Source organism: Mobula birostris, chromosome 8 (genome assembly GCF_030028105.1).
Source record: "Mobula birostris isolate sMobBir1 chromosome 8, sMobBir1.hap1, whole genome shotgun sequence".
NCBI classification, from domain to species: domain Eukaryota; kingdom Metazoa; phylum Chordata; class Chondrichthyes; order Myliobatiformes; family Myliobatidae; genus Mobula; species Mobula birostris.
This window is the reverse complement of record NC_092377.1, coordinates 91,327,838-91,343,502: the sequence shown is the minus strand read 5'-3', so window position 1 is coordinate 91,343,502 and position 15,665 is coordinate 91,327,838. Positions and strand designations below refer to the sequence as shown.

General features: G+C 40.8%; 1 protein-coding gene across 2 annotated transcripts in view; it reads left to right on the top strand.

Moving 5' to 3' along the window:
• adgb (androglobin) overlaps positions 1–15,665 on the top strand; it is a 219,591-nt gene that overhangs the window by 29,580 nt on the left and 174,346 nt on the right. For both annotated transcript variants that reach the window (XM_072265653.1, XM_072265651.1), the window contains exons 5-7: positions 432–632; positions 11,500–11,639; positions 14,366–14,452. In XM_072265653.1, the coding sequence (XP_072121754.1) occupies positions 432–632; positions 11,500–11,639; positions 14,366–14,452 (428 nt within the window). The remainder of the gene's footprint in view (positions 1–431; positions 633–11,499; positions 11,640–14,365; positions 14,453–15,665) is intronic.

The window sequence follows — 15,665 nt, the reverse complement described above, 5'->3', positions numbered from 1 at the left end:
TAAACATCCCTTTGGTCTAGGTGACATAAGAGTGAGAGGTTGCTGTTGTGGCACAGCCATCTTTCCAGACCCCCTCCCATATGTTGATTCATCACCACCTTTGATTCAGTTAATGACAGAGGTGTCATCAGCAAACTTAAATATGGCATTGAAACTGTGCTTAGCCACACAGTCATTAATGTAAAGTGAGTAGAGTGGGGTGGGGGGGGGGGGGAGCTAAGTACACGGCCTTGTGGTGCACCTGTGCTGATAGAGATTGTGGAGGAGATGTTGCCAATCCAAACAGACTGGGATCTTAAAGTGAGAAAATAAAATAAAACTAGGAAGTAAAGGAGTGGGTTTTATAAGTGAAGGCATCGGCAGTTCTCTCCAGAAATGCATTGCTATTTTAAAACACTTGAAGTGATTTGTTCTGTTTTATTGTTTATCAGTTGATGCGATGGATTATCAGTGAAATCACAATGCTGTGGAACACCTGTCTAAATCTTACATCAGACAGCAAAAACTTACTGGAAGAAACGGGATCCTCCTGGAAACCCTGGGAACACATTTATGCTCTTTGTAAAGCTGTGAAGGGGCACCTACCTCTCTACAATAGCCATGGAAAATACATTGTGAGGCTGTACTGGATGGTAAGAGTTTGGTTTGAATTTTCTATAGACTTACAACTGAATGCTTCATTTTAAATATTAAGATTTTGATCTTGTAGTTAAAAGGCAAGCTTACTAATTGGGCAAGACCTACTGGCCTGATGCCACAACCTAAATTGCTACCTGTGGCTACCTCACATCTGTAGCTTTCAGGTTTGGATGCAGGTGACCTTCGTTATTTGGACACCACTACCTTGGGAAACAGATACTGCATCTCTGCTCATCCTACGTCTATCATAATTTTATGTTCCTCTGTCATGTCACCTCTCGGCCTACTTCGCTGATCCAGCCTATCCAGTCCTCAAATTCAGGTAACATCTTTGTGAATCTTCTCCACACCTCTCCAGCTTAATCACATTTTCCCTACAGTGTTCTGGCCAGAAACACACAGAATAGTCCAAATATGACCTAACCAACTTTTTGTACAATTGTAATAATAATGTCTCAACTCTTATACTCTGTGCCCTGGCCGGTGAAGACAAGCATGCCATATGCTTTCCTCACCACCCTGTCTACTTGTGCTCTCATTTTCAAGGAACTGTGTACTTGCATCCCAAAGTCTCTGTTTAGCAACTCTCTCCTGGGATCTGCTAATTCACTGTATGTGTCCTGCCCTGGTTTAACTTCCCAAATGCATCACCTTGCATTTGTCTGAATTAAACTGCACTTGCCATGCCCTTGCCCACTTTTCCAGTAGTTCTACAGTATATCCCTTGGTAACCCTAGAGAACCCTTGTCACTATCCACCAGTTTTGGTATCATCTACCTACTAGCTAAATATGCCATCTACATTTTCGCCCAAATTATTAATATAAACAACGAACAATAAAGGCCACAACACCAATCTTAGTGATACACCATTGGTCACGACCTCCAATCTGGAAAAATCAACCCTCCATTGCCACTCTCTGCTTCCTATTACCAAGTCAATTTTGTATTCCGTTTGCTAACAGACAAGCTTACTAGACAGGCAGTAGCTTGTGGCTGTAACATATACTCTATAGAATATCACCCCAAGTGCTGGTAAATAAGGTTCTTGCTAGATAGAACGGTGGGCACTTGATGATTAGCACAGCCATAGTGGGCCAAAGACCCTGGTTCTGTGCTATATGACTCTGTGGCTCTGTGAGTAGCAGTGAAGATTGAGTATAATAGTCATCTGAAATGAGATTATTGGACCAGGTAAATATAGCAAACGACAACATTAAATTAGAAAATGTTGGTGTAATATGGAAGGTAGTAGAATTGGTTGGAACATTTGGAGGTAGAAATTATTTCATTTGGAGTAGACTATGGAGAAGAAAAAACTGGTCCAAACCTTGCTCCACATTGACACCTGGTGGCGTAGGAATGGAACTACATGAACACAAACAATTATTTTTAATAGGGCAATTACAGCCACAGGCAAAACATGGTAAGAGTGTATTGTACAGTATATAGTACTGTGGTGGCTATGTTGCAGAAGGAATATTCCTGAAGTTATAAATTAAAATCCTTTTTATCAGTTTGAACCATTGAATTCAGTTTTTGAATATCTGGAAATAATATACTGGTGTAATACATTAAAAAAATGCTACAAAGCTGATTTAAACACACAGCTGGTTTGCTTATGTACCTGAGGGGAAAAAGCTGTACTTCCTACTCTGTCTATCCTATTCATGAGCAGTCCCACATCAGTGTGGTTGACTTTTTTAACATGTCTAGAAAGACACTCAGCTGCAAGGAGTTTCACGGAGAAACCCCACACCTCTGCCATTGAAGGATGACCAAAGTCCTCAGAATGAGTTTTTTTTTTCAAAAACCTGGAATCCCCCCCCCCCCCCGCTACATTGCCACCTGCTGGCATGGTAGGCAACTACAAAGATAACCAGGGTGGAGATTCAGTTAATTTGAATAAATCAAACAGGTGAGTTTAATCATACAATGGAATCTTAAATATTATTAAATCTAAAATTGAACAAATTACTGAACTAGCAACTAAGTCCAAAGTGTTTGTTGTATTTTGTAAACCAAGTCAAATTACTGCTTGAAAGCAGATATGATGCACAGCTTTGGGTGTTTGATGTAAACTCAAGCTCCTTTGGCATTTAGAGTAAACACTGCCAATCAACTGGGAGTTAGGCTGTGTCATTTCTCATCCATCAGCCTCACTAAGAATCAAATAAACAGAGCAGCGTGAGTCATGATTAAGGAACTGCATGATCCTGCTTACTTTGGTTATCCTGTTTCTTGCTTGACTTAATAATGCTGTTTTAGCCACCGCACAGGGATTAAATAAAATGTGAATACAAACCTTCATTAAGTGGCTATTATATTATTGAAAGTCTTTAATGGTGCGCTTCGTACCAGTGTCTCTGAGTAATAGTGATAACAAAAAGTGAGGATGAAATCTAAAAGCAAATAGAGGAATGAGACAAAATAAATAAACAGATCACTTGTTTTAAGCATTCAGCACAACCAGTTCATGTTACAGGGAGCAGGTACCCTGGTGACTGTCAAGAGAAGGAAGGGAAAGGAAATGAGCAGCCAGTTTAGAATACCCCTGTGGCTATACCACCCCTTTTGATATTGTTGAGGGAGACAAGCTACCTGGGAGAGGGGAACTGCAACGACCGGGTCTCTGGCACTCAGTTTGGCTCAGAAGGGAAGGGGGAAGAGGAGGACGGCAGTAGTGACAGGGGATCCATAGTTAAAGGAGTTGACATGAGATTCTGAGGACATGAAGGGACGTCAACATGGAACATTACCTCCAAGGTGCCATGGTCAGGGACGTCTCGGATCAGATCCACGGCATTTTAAAGGGGAGGGTGAACAGCTGAAAGTCTTGGTACATATTGACACCAATGACGTAGATAGGAAAAGGGAGGAGGTCCTGAAGAGAGAATTTAGGGAGTTAGGTAGAAAGCTGAAAAGTAGGACCTCCGTGGTAGTGATCTATGGATTGCTGCCCATGCTGTGTGCCAATGGCGGTAAGAATAGGATGATTTGGCAGATGAGTGTGTGGCTGAGGAACTGATGCAGGAGGCAAGGTTTCAGATTTCTGGATTATTGAGATCTCTTCTGGGGAAGGTATGACCTGTACAAAAGGGACAAGTTACACCTGAACCTGGGGGGTATGGTCTAATATCTATGCAGGCAGGCTTGCTAGAGCTGCTGGGGACAGTTTAAATTAATTTAGCAGGGGGGTGGGAACTGGAGTGATAGTGCTGAGGATGGGGCAGATTAGAATTAGAATTTTATTTCTTACATTCATCTCACAACATGAGGGAGTAAAAATCTTTATGCTGCATCTCTATCACAATGTACAAGCAATAAGGGTGGGAAATGTAGGAGGATATTACCCAAACACTAAGATTGCATACATAATTGTTTTGTATACATGTATGTACAGTCAGATAAGCAATCAAATCAATGTGTATTGATAAATCTGATGGCCTGGTGAAAGAAGCTGTCCTGGAGCCTGTTGGTCCTGGTCTTAGTGCTGCGGTACCATTTGCCAGATGGAAGTAGCTGAGATAGTTTGTGGTTGGGGTGGCTGAAGTCCTTGATGATCCTCTGGGCCCTTTTTATGCACCTGCTGCTGTAGGAGTCCTGAATAGAGGAAAGTTCACATCCACAGATTTGCTGTGCTGTCCTCACCACTCTCTGCAGTACAGTTTCTGTACCAGACGGTGACGCAGCCAGTCAGGATGCTCTTGATGGTGCCCCTGTAGAAAGTCTTGAGGATTTGGGGACTCATGCCAAATCCCCACCGTCCACAGTGAAAGAGGCCCTATTGTGCCTTATTCACCACACAGCTGGTATGTACAATCCAGGTGAGATCCTCGCTGATGTGTATACTGAGGAACTTGAAACTACTCACCCTCTCAACTACATTGATATCAATAAGGCTAGCCTCTCTCTGTTCCTCTTGTAATCCACGATCAATTCCTTCCATTTTTCAACATTGAGGGAGAGGTTGTTTTCTTGGCACCACTGTGTGATGCAGTATGTAGTGAGACTGTCAGGAAGGACAAGCATCCAATGGGCTGAGTTGCTATGGAACATGGGATCAAAATTTAAAAAGATGATGAATAGAGGACTGAAGGTGTTATATTTGAACGTATGCATTGTACAAAATAAGGTTGATGATCCTGTTGCACAATTAGAGATTGGCAGGTATGATGTCATGGGTATAATTGAGTCATGGCTGAAAGAAGATTAGAGTTGAGAGCTCTACAGCTGGTGTCCCTCAACAAGGATGTACATTATGTTGAAAAATCAGGCTGGTATGTACAGGCATGGCTCTGTTGGTAAAAAAAATGAAATCAAATCCTTAGAAAGAGGTGACATAGGATTGGAAGATGTAGAATCTTTGTGGGTAAAGATAAGAAACTGCAAGGGTATAAAGAACCTAATCGGGGTTATACACAAGCCTCTGAGTGGTAGCCAGTACGTGGGGTATAACTTACAATGGGAGGTAGAAAAGTCATGTCAAAAGAGCAATGTTACGGTTGTCATGGTGGGATTTCAATATGTGGGTATATTGGGAAAATTAGGTTTGTACTGGATTCCAAGAGAGGGAATTTGTAGAATGCCTACAAGATGGCTTTTTAGAGCAACTTGTGGTTTAGCCCACTAGGGGAAAGGTTATTCTGGATTGGATATTGTGTAATGACATGGATTTAATTAGGGAGCTTAAGGTAAAGGAATCATTAAGAAGTAATGATCATAATATGATAGAATTCATGCAATTTGAGAGGGAGAAGCTAAAGGTAGATGTATCAGTATTACAGTGGAGTAAAGGGAATTACAGAGTCATGAGAGAGGAGCTGGTCAAAGTTGATTGAAAGGGGACGCTAGCAAGGATACCGTCAGAACAGCAATAGCTGGAGTTTCTGGGAGCATTTTGAAAGGCACAGGATAGATAAATCCCAATGAAAATAAAGTACTCTAAAGGCAAGATCACACAACCATGGCTGACAAGGAAGTCAAGACAATATAAAAGCAAAATAGAGCAAAGATTAGTGGTAAGTTAGAGGATTGGGAAGCTTTTAAAAACCAACAGAAGGCAACTAAAAAGCCATAATGACGGCAAAATGAAATATGAAAGTAAGCTAGGCAATAATATCAATAAAGATATCAAATGATTTTTCAGATATATAAAGAGTTAAAGAGAAGTGAGAGTAAATATCAGACACTGTAAGATGAGAGGTAGTAATGGGAGACAAAGAAATGCCAGACGAACTGAATAGGTGCTTTGCATCAGTCTTCACTGTGGAAGATACTAGCACTATGCCGGAAGTTCAAGAGTCTCAGGGCGCAGAAATGAGTGCAAATGATATTACTATGGAGAAATGTGCTTGGGAAACTGAAAAGCATGTCACCTGGATCAGATGGACTACACTCCAGGATTCTGAAGGAGGTAGCAGAAGAGATTTTGGAGGCATTAGGAATGATCTTACAAGAGTCACTGGATACTGGCATGGCTCCGGGGGACTGGAAAATTGCAAATGTCACTCCACTCTTCAAGAAGGAAGGGAGGCAGAAGAAAGAAAATTACAGGCCAGTTAGCCTGACCTCAGTGGTTGGGAAGATGTTGGAGTTGATTGTTAAGGATGAGATCGCAGGGTACTTGGAGGCACATGATACAGTAAGCCAAAGTCAGCATGGTTTCCTTAAGGCAAGATCTTGCCTGACAAATCTGTTGTAATTCTTTGAGGAAATACCAAGCAGGATAAACAAAGAAGAATTGGTGGATGTTGTGCACTTGACTTTTCAGAAGGTCTTCAACAAGGTGCCGCACGTGAGACTGCTTAACAAGGTAAGAGCGCATGGTATTACAGGAAAGATACTAGTATGGATAGAGGATTGGCTGATTGGCAGGAAGCAAAGAATGGGAATAAAGGAAGCCATTTCTAATTGGCTGCCTGTGACCAGTGGTGTTCTGCAGTGTTGGGACCGCTTCTTTTTACGTTTTATGCCAATGATTTGGATGATGGAATTTTTGGCTTTGTGGCCATGTTTTCAGATGATATGAAGATAGGTGGAGGGGTACATAGTGTTCAGGTTGCAGAAGGACTTAGAAAGGTTAGGAGAATTGGCAAAGAAGTGGCAGATAGAATACAGTGTTGGAAAGTGAATGGTTGGTTGAATGAATAAAAGCACAGATTATTTTCTAAACTGGGAGAAAACTCAGAAATCCAAGGTGCAAAGGGACTTGGAGTTTCTCGTGCAGGATTCTCTGAAGGTTAACTTGCAAGTTAAGTCAATGATGAGGAAGGCAAATACAATGTTAGCATTCATTCGTGAGGACTAGAATATAAAAGCAAGGGTGTAATGCTGAGGCTTTATAAGGCATTGGTGAGTCTTCACTTGAAATATTGTGAGCAGTTTTGGGCCCCTTGTCAAAGAAAGGATGTGCTGGCATTGGAGAGGGTTCAGAAGAGGTTCACAAGAATGATTCCAGGAATGAAAGGGTTATCATATGAAGAGCGTTTGATGACTCCGGGCTTGTACATGCTGAAATTTAGAATAAAGAGGGGGACACTCATTGAAATTTATCGAATGGAGAAAGATCTTAATAGAGTGGATGTGGAGAGGATGTGTCCTATAGTGGGGGAGTCTAGGACCAGAGAACACAGCCTCAGAATAGAGGGAAGACCATTTAGAATGGAGATGAGGAGGAATATCTTTAGCTAGAGGGCAGTGAATTTGTAGAACTTGTTGCCACAGGCAGCTGTGGGCACCAGGTCATTGGGTGTATTTAAGGTGGAAGTTGATATGTTCTTGAATAGTCAGGGCATGAAAGGTTATGGGCAGAAGGCAGAAGAATGGGATTGAGAGGGAAAATGGATTAGTCATGATGAGATGGCAGAGCAGACTCGATGGGCCAAATTACCTGACTCTACTCCTATGTCTTATGATCTTATGTTACACGTAGGATTGCCTAAGGGTTTTTTGACTTTGAGTTGTTTTTGGAGATTGAAGAACAAACTGATATAAATTGTTACTATTAAAAATGGATTTTATAGAATAAATGGGGTGGAATTATTCCCTTCTTCTAGGGAAGTAATCATATGGGGAAAATGGGGAATGTTTTACCTCATGAAAGTTAGTAAAAGTAAATCAGAAATTCTCTTCCTAAAAACCTGAAGGAACCAACACAGATTGAATCTTTGAAGATGAAAGTAAAATAACTACCACCTTGACTTGCAGTGATGTGGAACCTCTATCATGGCATTTCACAACACTTAATAAATTTGCTGTAAATTTAAAAGTTGAATAAAAAAATCTGGAGCAAAAGTAGGTAAATGGAGCTGAGGTATAGATTAGTTATGATATACCTGAATAACAAAGAGGCCTTGAAGAACCGAATAAGCTTTTTATTTCTCTCTTGTTAGTAAAATTCATGTAGAACTTATTGCAACCAAAAGCCAGATTACTGTAATTTCCGATTGGAATTACTAATTTTTCCAATGTTTAGCTTGAATATATCAAAGTTCCAAGTTGAGTTTATTGTCTTATGTACAATTACGGCATGGTACAGGTACAATAAAATCCTTCTTTGCAACAGCATCACAGGCATATAGATTCAGACATTAAACAAAATATAGCTTGCATATAAATTGCACTTTAATTATAAAGATGGTGAAGAAAAAGACTGAAAAGCAAGATGATAGTGCAAAAGGTCAATTAGAAACAAGTCGATGGTAATGCAGGAGGAGATCTTCAGCATCTCTGCCTCCAGTGCCAGGATAGTGTTTGTATATTGCAGATTGTGTGTACAGGTTGGAAAGCTGATTGGTCACAGAGCTGGAAAATACAGGGGCTCGCCAGGCTGCCAATGATCTAACTTGTGAAAGTATAATTTCACACTGCATTTTAAAGCTTTTGTCAAGTTAGTAATAGTAATATGCTTCATAATATCCATTAATGACTGATATGGTATATATTCCACTGGTTTAATTTTGAGTAATGTCAGAGTAGATATCTGAAGAAATGAAGTAATTTTAATAAGTGCATGTACATCAATATAAAATGAGTAACTGTAGAAAATGAATATTTCTGCCTTAGGGAGAAATCAGCCTACAGAGAGTTCTCAAGAACGGAATCCTTACTTTATTCAGGGAGTGTCTGTACTAACTGAACAATTGTCTTCTGACTAATTCAAAGGCTGCCCTACTCCACAGAATTGTTCATACTGTACTAATAAACATGATAACATGTCACAATGTTCTTCAGTTCTGGGAAAGACGGGTAACACATTTAATTGTTGCACTGTTTGATAAAATTTCTTTGCTTCACGGTTAGAATTCATCTATAGTAGTTTTTACATGTTCAAAGGCCTTTTCTTTACTAATTCATTGGGAGAAGAAGAGTTGTCTATCATGGGGAAGTTTAATGCTCATTCGTAGCTGCCCTCAATGATCTGGTTGATTTCTAGGGACAGCTACAAAGCAAGTATGTTGGTTTATAAGCAGGGCTGGGTGATGGACAGATAGCAGATCTCCTTTCTTAAACGATATTAGTGAGTTAATTAGATTTCAGAGCTTTAAGGTGTATTTTTTATAGGCATCCATTAGTCTCATGAGACCATGGATTTGCACCTTGAAAAGTTTCCAGGGCGCAGGCCTGGGCAAGGTTGTCTGGAAGACCGGCAGTTGCCCATGTTACAAGTCTCCCTTCTCCACGCCACCTATGTTGTCCAAGGGAAGGGCACTAGGACCCATACGGCTTGGCACCGGTGTCATCGCAGAGCAATGTGTGGTTAAGTGCCTTGCTCAAGGGCACAACACGCTGCCTCAGCTGAGGCTCGAACTAGCGACCTTCAAATCACTAGACAAATGCCTTAACCACTTGGCCATGTGCCAACAGGTAAATTAAGGTAAATTATTTCTTCAATTTCAGTATTTCTTTGAACAATTCAAATTATAGAAGTGACAAGATGAAGCTTAAACTTAACAACTGTCGCTTTTTTTTCCCCTTGTCTGCTTCCACCTATCACCCAACTGCCTCCATCTCCCATCTCCATCCTTCTCCTACCTGGCTCCTTCTGCCCATCGTCCCTCTCCCTTCTCCATGCATCTATCATCTCTTAAATCTGTCTCTACCCACCCCCACCTCTCTCAGACTGATGGAGGGCCTCAACCTGAAACTTCAACATTTCCTTTCTCCTCGTAGGTGCTGCTTGACTCACTGAGTTTCTCCAGCAGTTTGTGTTTTTTCTTTGCTCCAGATTCCAGCATCTGCAGTCTCTTGTGGCTGTATGGAAAAGTTAATGTGTAGTCATTGGGTGCGTGTCAAGGAGAGGGTACAATAATCTTCAGGGAAAACTGGGGCCACGATCATGTGGTGGCAGGATTTGAGTCGATCTTACAATCCTGTGAGAGGTCCTGACCAGTGAGCAAGTATATGACAAAGAGTGCCTTTGCAGCTGCCTTGTTTCTGCAGGAGTTGCCCACCTGCAGAAGTGCATTTAGTGGAAGCTGCAACCAAGCTTCTGTTGCATACCCTTGGACAGCACTGCACATATGTAGGCATCTCTGCGTAATTGACCAGGAAGAGACATATTTGGAGTAGTTTATCAAGAGATTAGCAATTACTAGTTTTCCAATAAATTTCTATTAACCTTGGACTACATAATAGAATTTCTTGGCCTCTGAATCTTAATCTCACTCTCATAGCTTTAGAACACCCATAACACATTTCGCCTCCCCTCTTCTTGCACTGAAATTACAGGTTATGGATCATGGATGGACATGACTGACATGGGGCTATTGGAGTCTGCCATGTGTCAGATGGAAGCATTGGGGAAACCACAACATAATTTAGAGGGGTCAAACCTGTAAGTGGTTACAGACATAATAATAATCGTCTCTGAGTAGCCCAGCCTGGCCATAATTATGTTACACTGAAGCAGTCTTTGCATTCACTGTGAAGGCTTGCTAATGCATAAATGATCCATGCACTGACAATTCATGTTAACAAGACTGAAAATAACAGAAGTGATAGGCATTTGTGCATTGAATACCATCAAATGTTACCGAACATGACTGGATGCCTTTGTATGTTAGCATGCTATATCCATGGAGCACCCGGAAGGATAAGGTGCCAGTCGCCAAACATTTGATCAATTCCAGTGCTCCGAAGAGGTTTTATCATGTAGGAAACATAAAAGACGTGTGTTAGAATTGTTCTGTTTTGTAATAGTAGTTCTAGCATTTGAGCTGAAATATTGAAGAAATAGGTCATCAGTAAAGCTGTTAAATACTATTTGACTCATGCATATCTTTTAAGAAAGCATGTCAGCACTCTGGCCTTCATTTGACTCACAAACTAATGTGGTTATTTCCTAACCGCCCCCCTGAAGAAACCTACCAGATCTTTCAGTTGTATGAGCCAATATTAATTGAATTGCCCCCTCAGGACAGAATGAGCAGTAAATGCCAGCCTCGCCAATGAACATCACTGATTTCTATAGGAAAATGGTAAATAGGAGAGTTATCAGTAATTATACTCTGAAACTGCAATTGCTAGCATAGGATGGACTGCCCAATGCTGAGGATACATGTGATGGTCCAGAGAAATGGGAAAAATTATTAAAGCAATGTGATCAGAGGATGAATTCTCCATAAGATACAAATTGTTAATAATAATTTATTAACAATTTTGGGATGAATATCAGAGTTAGATTTATAGTCTAGGTGCCAAGTGCCATTCATTAAATTAATTACTGGTGTCAATCAGCTGCATATCTCAACCCAGCAGGGATATGCTGCAATATGTTGTGCTGAATGGCAAGGGCTGATTGGATTTTGTCTGTTTACTAAATTTCCCGCTGACTGTTGGTCTTCCTGTCTCCTCCCAGGGGTGCTGGCGCAAGATTACACTGGATGACACCATGCCCTTCGACGAAAATGATAACCTGCTGCTTCCAGCAACAACCTGTCAGGAGGAGCTCTGGCCAATGCTACTGTCGAAAGCTCTCATTAAGCTTGCAAACATTGAGTATGTTAAAATCATCTCTTTATGGTTATTATCCTCCATGAATGAGTTCAGATGCTTAATCCTGGAAAAAAAATCCTTCCCACTCCTGCTTATGGTGCTATTGTGAAATCTTTGGTCACTTTTCTGACCTGTATGGTCCAATTAAAATCATAAAACCCAAGAGACAGGCCATTTGACTTAACACATCTGTACTATTTCCCAGAGAATTCTAATTAGTCCCTTCTCTTTCCTTTCATATCTACAGATTTTTTCTGGTTTACTTTTTTTCCAATGCCCTATTGAACCTGCTTTCAATTCTTCATCCCACATTGTAGCAGCTTGCTGTATATATTAAGAACACTAATTTCTTTGCTTTCTTTCTTAAGTGACTTAAATTCTGTACCCTGTTTGATGGACCTTCCACCATTTTCTCAACTACTTACTTTACTTAATCATCTCTGTGGTAAGGAGCACAATCTTACCTGCTCTGATGTCTCCATAAAACTGAAGTCCCTTGTATCATTCCAGTAATCTTCCCTGCACTAATAAACTGCAAGGAAATTAGGGGGAACATTTTTTACTTAGTCATTAAACTGGAAAAGGTGCACAAAGGTTCAGGAGGATGTTACTGAGACGGGAGGGTATGAGTTATAAGGAGAAACTGGATAAGCAAGGACTTTTTTCCTTGGAGTGTAGGAAACTGAGAGGTGACCATATACAATTTATAATAATATCATGAAGGTCATAGATTAAATGAATAGCTACCATCTTTTTCCAGTAGCAGTGAAGCCCAAAACTAAAGGGCAACTTGGTTGGTACGGATGAATTAGGACAAAGTGCCTATTTTCCATGCTGCATAGCTCAATAACTGACAATATTGAACATGTGGATCTTACTACAACCTGGAATGGATGAAGTGCTTCTAAGGGGGAGCCACATTAACTCATGAAGGAGAAAGGAATAGGAATAGGATTTAAGGTGGGGGGTTATATGGGAGGCAGGGTTTGAGGGTCGGCACAACATTGTGGGCCGAAGGGCCTGTAATGTGCTGTACTATTCTATGTTCTATACACTGATGAGGTGGTTGACAATATCTGATGTGTATTGATCATATTCCAACACCACATAATAGTGGTCAACTTTTACTTGCTCTGCAAAAATGACCTGATAAGGTACTTATTTGCATTAATCTTTCCAGAAATTCCTACATCATGACAAAGCATCTTAAAATACCCAAGCTCAGATAGTGCCAATATAATTGTGTTCCACCATTATCTTCAGTCCCAATATGTACTTTAGAGTTGTCACAAGGCAGATTGCTTAAGATGGAGCAAGCCAAAAGTTTTACATAAGAGGCTTCCAATGTCAGAGGCCAAAACTAAATTGAGTGAACGTATTGTGCACCTCATCCTCCGGGCACAATGTTGCTTTTAGCACTCAGGGTTACAATGAACAATTTCATTTCAGGAGGTCAGCATTTCCAACATGTACATTTCTGCATCCACTTTACTTTTTTCTAGTAATGTGACATAGTTATACATTATACATTTATACCTCTTGCAGACTTGCATTATCATTTTCTTCCAGCTTTTACAATCAATCTTTTTGACATTTAGGTCTCATCTGCCTTCAGCTCTTATAGCAGATTTTTTGTTCTCTTTTCCACCACCAAAATCTTTTGTAGCTTAAAACTTGCTTTATCCTCTTTCTGATGAAGTGCTGACTCTCTCTAAACAAACTGCCAAACCTGCTGAACATTTGCAGCATCCGCAAAATTTTGCTTTTGTTTGAGAATGTCGTTAATCTGATAATAATCATACTACTACATGATGAATTATTTTGTAGTTAAAGATTGAAACAATTCTGCTAGAATCCTGTTTGGCAAGAGCTGGCTTGTTTAGACATGCTAAATGAAGACTTTTCAGTTTGCTCAAGTTGTTAGTTCTTCCTTGGGTTCTGCAGTATACTGCTACATGTCTAATCTTACAATAGTTTCAGTTGGTTGTGACAGTTTCAACACTATAACGTACAACAGTTTTGTTTGGAAAATAAGAAATGTTTGGGAAAAAATATGTAGCTTATTAAGGAGTAGCTAAATTACATTACACTAAAGTACACCTAAATGGGGAGTGGCACTGTGACACTGCAGGTAGTGCAGCTGTTGCATAACTCAGTGAGATGGATTTGATCCCATCTTCGGTGCTGTCTGGATAGACTGTGCGCATTCTTTTCTTGAGACGGCAGGGCATTGCAGTTGTTAGAACTACTGCTGTATGGTTCCAGTGACCTGGTATCCATCCTGGATCCTGGTCTTGAGTCCCATGTGCAAATGTAGTGCTTTCCCTGAATGCACTGGTGTCCTCTCACATCCCAAAGATATACTGCAGGTTAATCAGTCATTGTAAATGCAAGCTAGTGTAGGTGGCTAGTGGGAGAATTACAGGGAAATAGGTAGGAAATGGGCCAAGTGGGATTCCTTTGACAGCCTGCAGAACCTAAGACGTACAAACCAAAAATATATCTCAACCAAAAAAGTAAAGTAGAACAGATATCAAAAACAGTGTTTCAAAAGAAAGCTGAAAGACCTATTCTTTTTAGCAGCCTCTTGCAGAACTTCAGAACATTAATTTGAATTATGGTCACTGTTGTAACATGGGAAATGCTATGGTCAAGTTTGCTCAGCATGATCCCTTCTGTAAGATACTTAAGCAGTATACTTTTGTAATCCCACTATTTTATGTTAATAGCATGATTACTACAGGAAGAAAGGAACTAGGAGACTTCACAGTTTTGCATGCTCTTACTGGCTGGCGTCCTGAAATCATCCCACTCCGGTATGTAACAGTGAAAAGATTGATTTGGAGGTGTCCAACATAAACTCAATGTATATTTAACATTTGAAGTGGGCATGTCATTAAATTGAAATAACGTATAGCAATAATTTTAGGGCACACAATTTAAAATGATCTTTCCCTTCAAAGCTGGGTACAGATTATCTCTTTCCTTATTCCACCCATCATGTTATGCATTCAGTCATCTAGTTCTTTGGCTCAGAGTTAAAAGCTGGAAAATAGAGTATAGTTTCAAAGGTGAGGTGAAACTGATTTTCCTTAAAATCAAGCCAACATTTGATCAAGTATGGCATCAAAGAAACTTGGTAAAACTGATTAATGAGGATCCCTCCACCCCTCCCTCCCCTCCAGTGAGTACTTGTGTTCCAAACCCCTCAACTTTGGAGTATCCTGCCCCCATGGGGAGGACCACCCTCCCCTGCCTGACTGTGACTGCAGGTCAGGGTAAGAGACAGCTGGAGAGACTACATCGGGGCAAGGCTGCTGGACCTGACGGTATCAGCCCCAGGTTACTGAAGGCCTATGCAACTAGCTGTCTGATATTTGTAGCACCTTTACAATCTGAGTCTGAGTCAGGAAAAGGTACCGGTCCTATAGAAGACTTCCTGTTTGGTTCCTGTGCCCAGGAAAGCGACTCGATCTAAACTTAATGACTACAGACCAATTGCCCTCACATTTCATGTGATGAAGGTGCTGGAGAGACTGGTCCTGACTTATCTTGGACTGTAGGTAAGATCTTCATTGGACCCTCTACAGTTTGCCTGCCAACCTCATGTGGGAGTGGATGATGCTATTCTTGTTGCAGAGAGCTCCCTCCCACCTGGATGATGCTGGTGGCATTGTGAGAATCACAATTTTTGACTTCTCCAGTGCCTTCAATACAATTCAGCCACTTCTTCTGAACAAGAAACTGCAAAAGGTGGGCATAGTCAAATCCACTATCTCCTGGAATACTGACCATCTGACAGATAGACCCCAGTTTGTACGGCTGGGTAGTTCTCTGTCTGCGATCGTGGTGAGTGGCACTGGAGCACCACGAGGGACTGTACTATCTCCGTTTCTGCTCACACTGTACACATCAGACTTTCAGTACAAAGCTAAGTTTTGCAGAAGTTCTCTGATGACTCTGCAGTAGTTGTGTGTATCAGAGGTGGACAGGAGTTGGAGTACAGAGTACTGGTGAACAAGTCTGTGG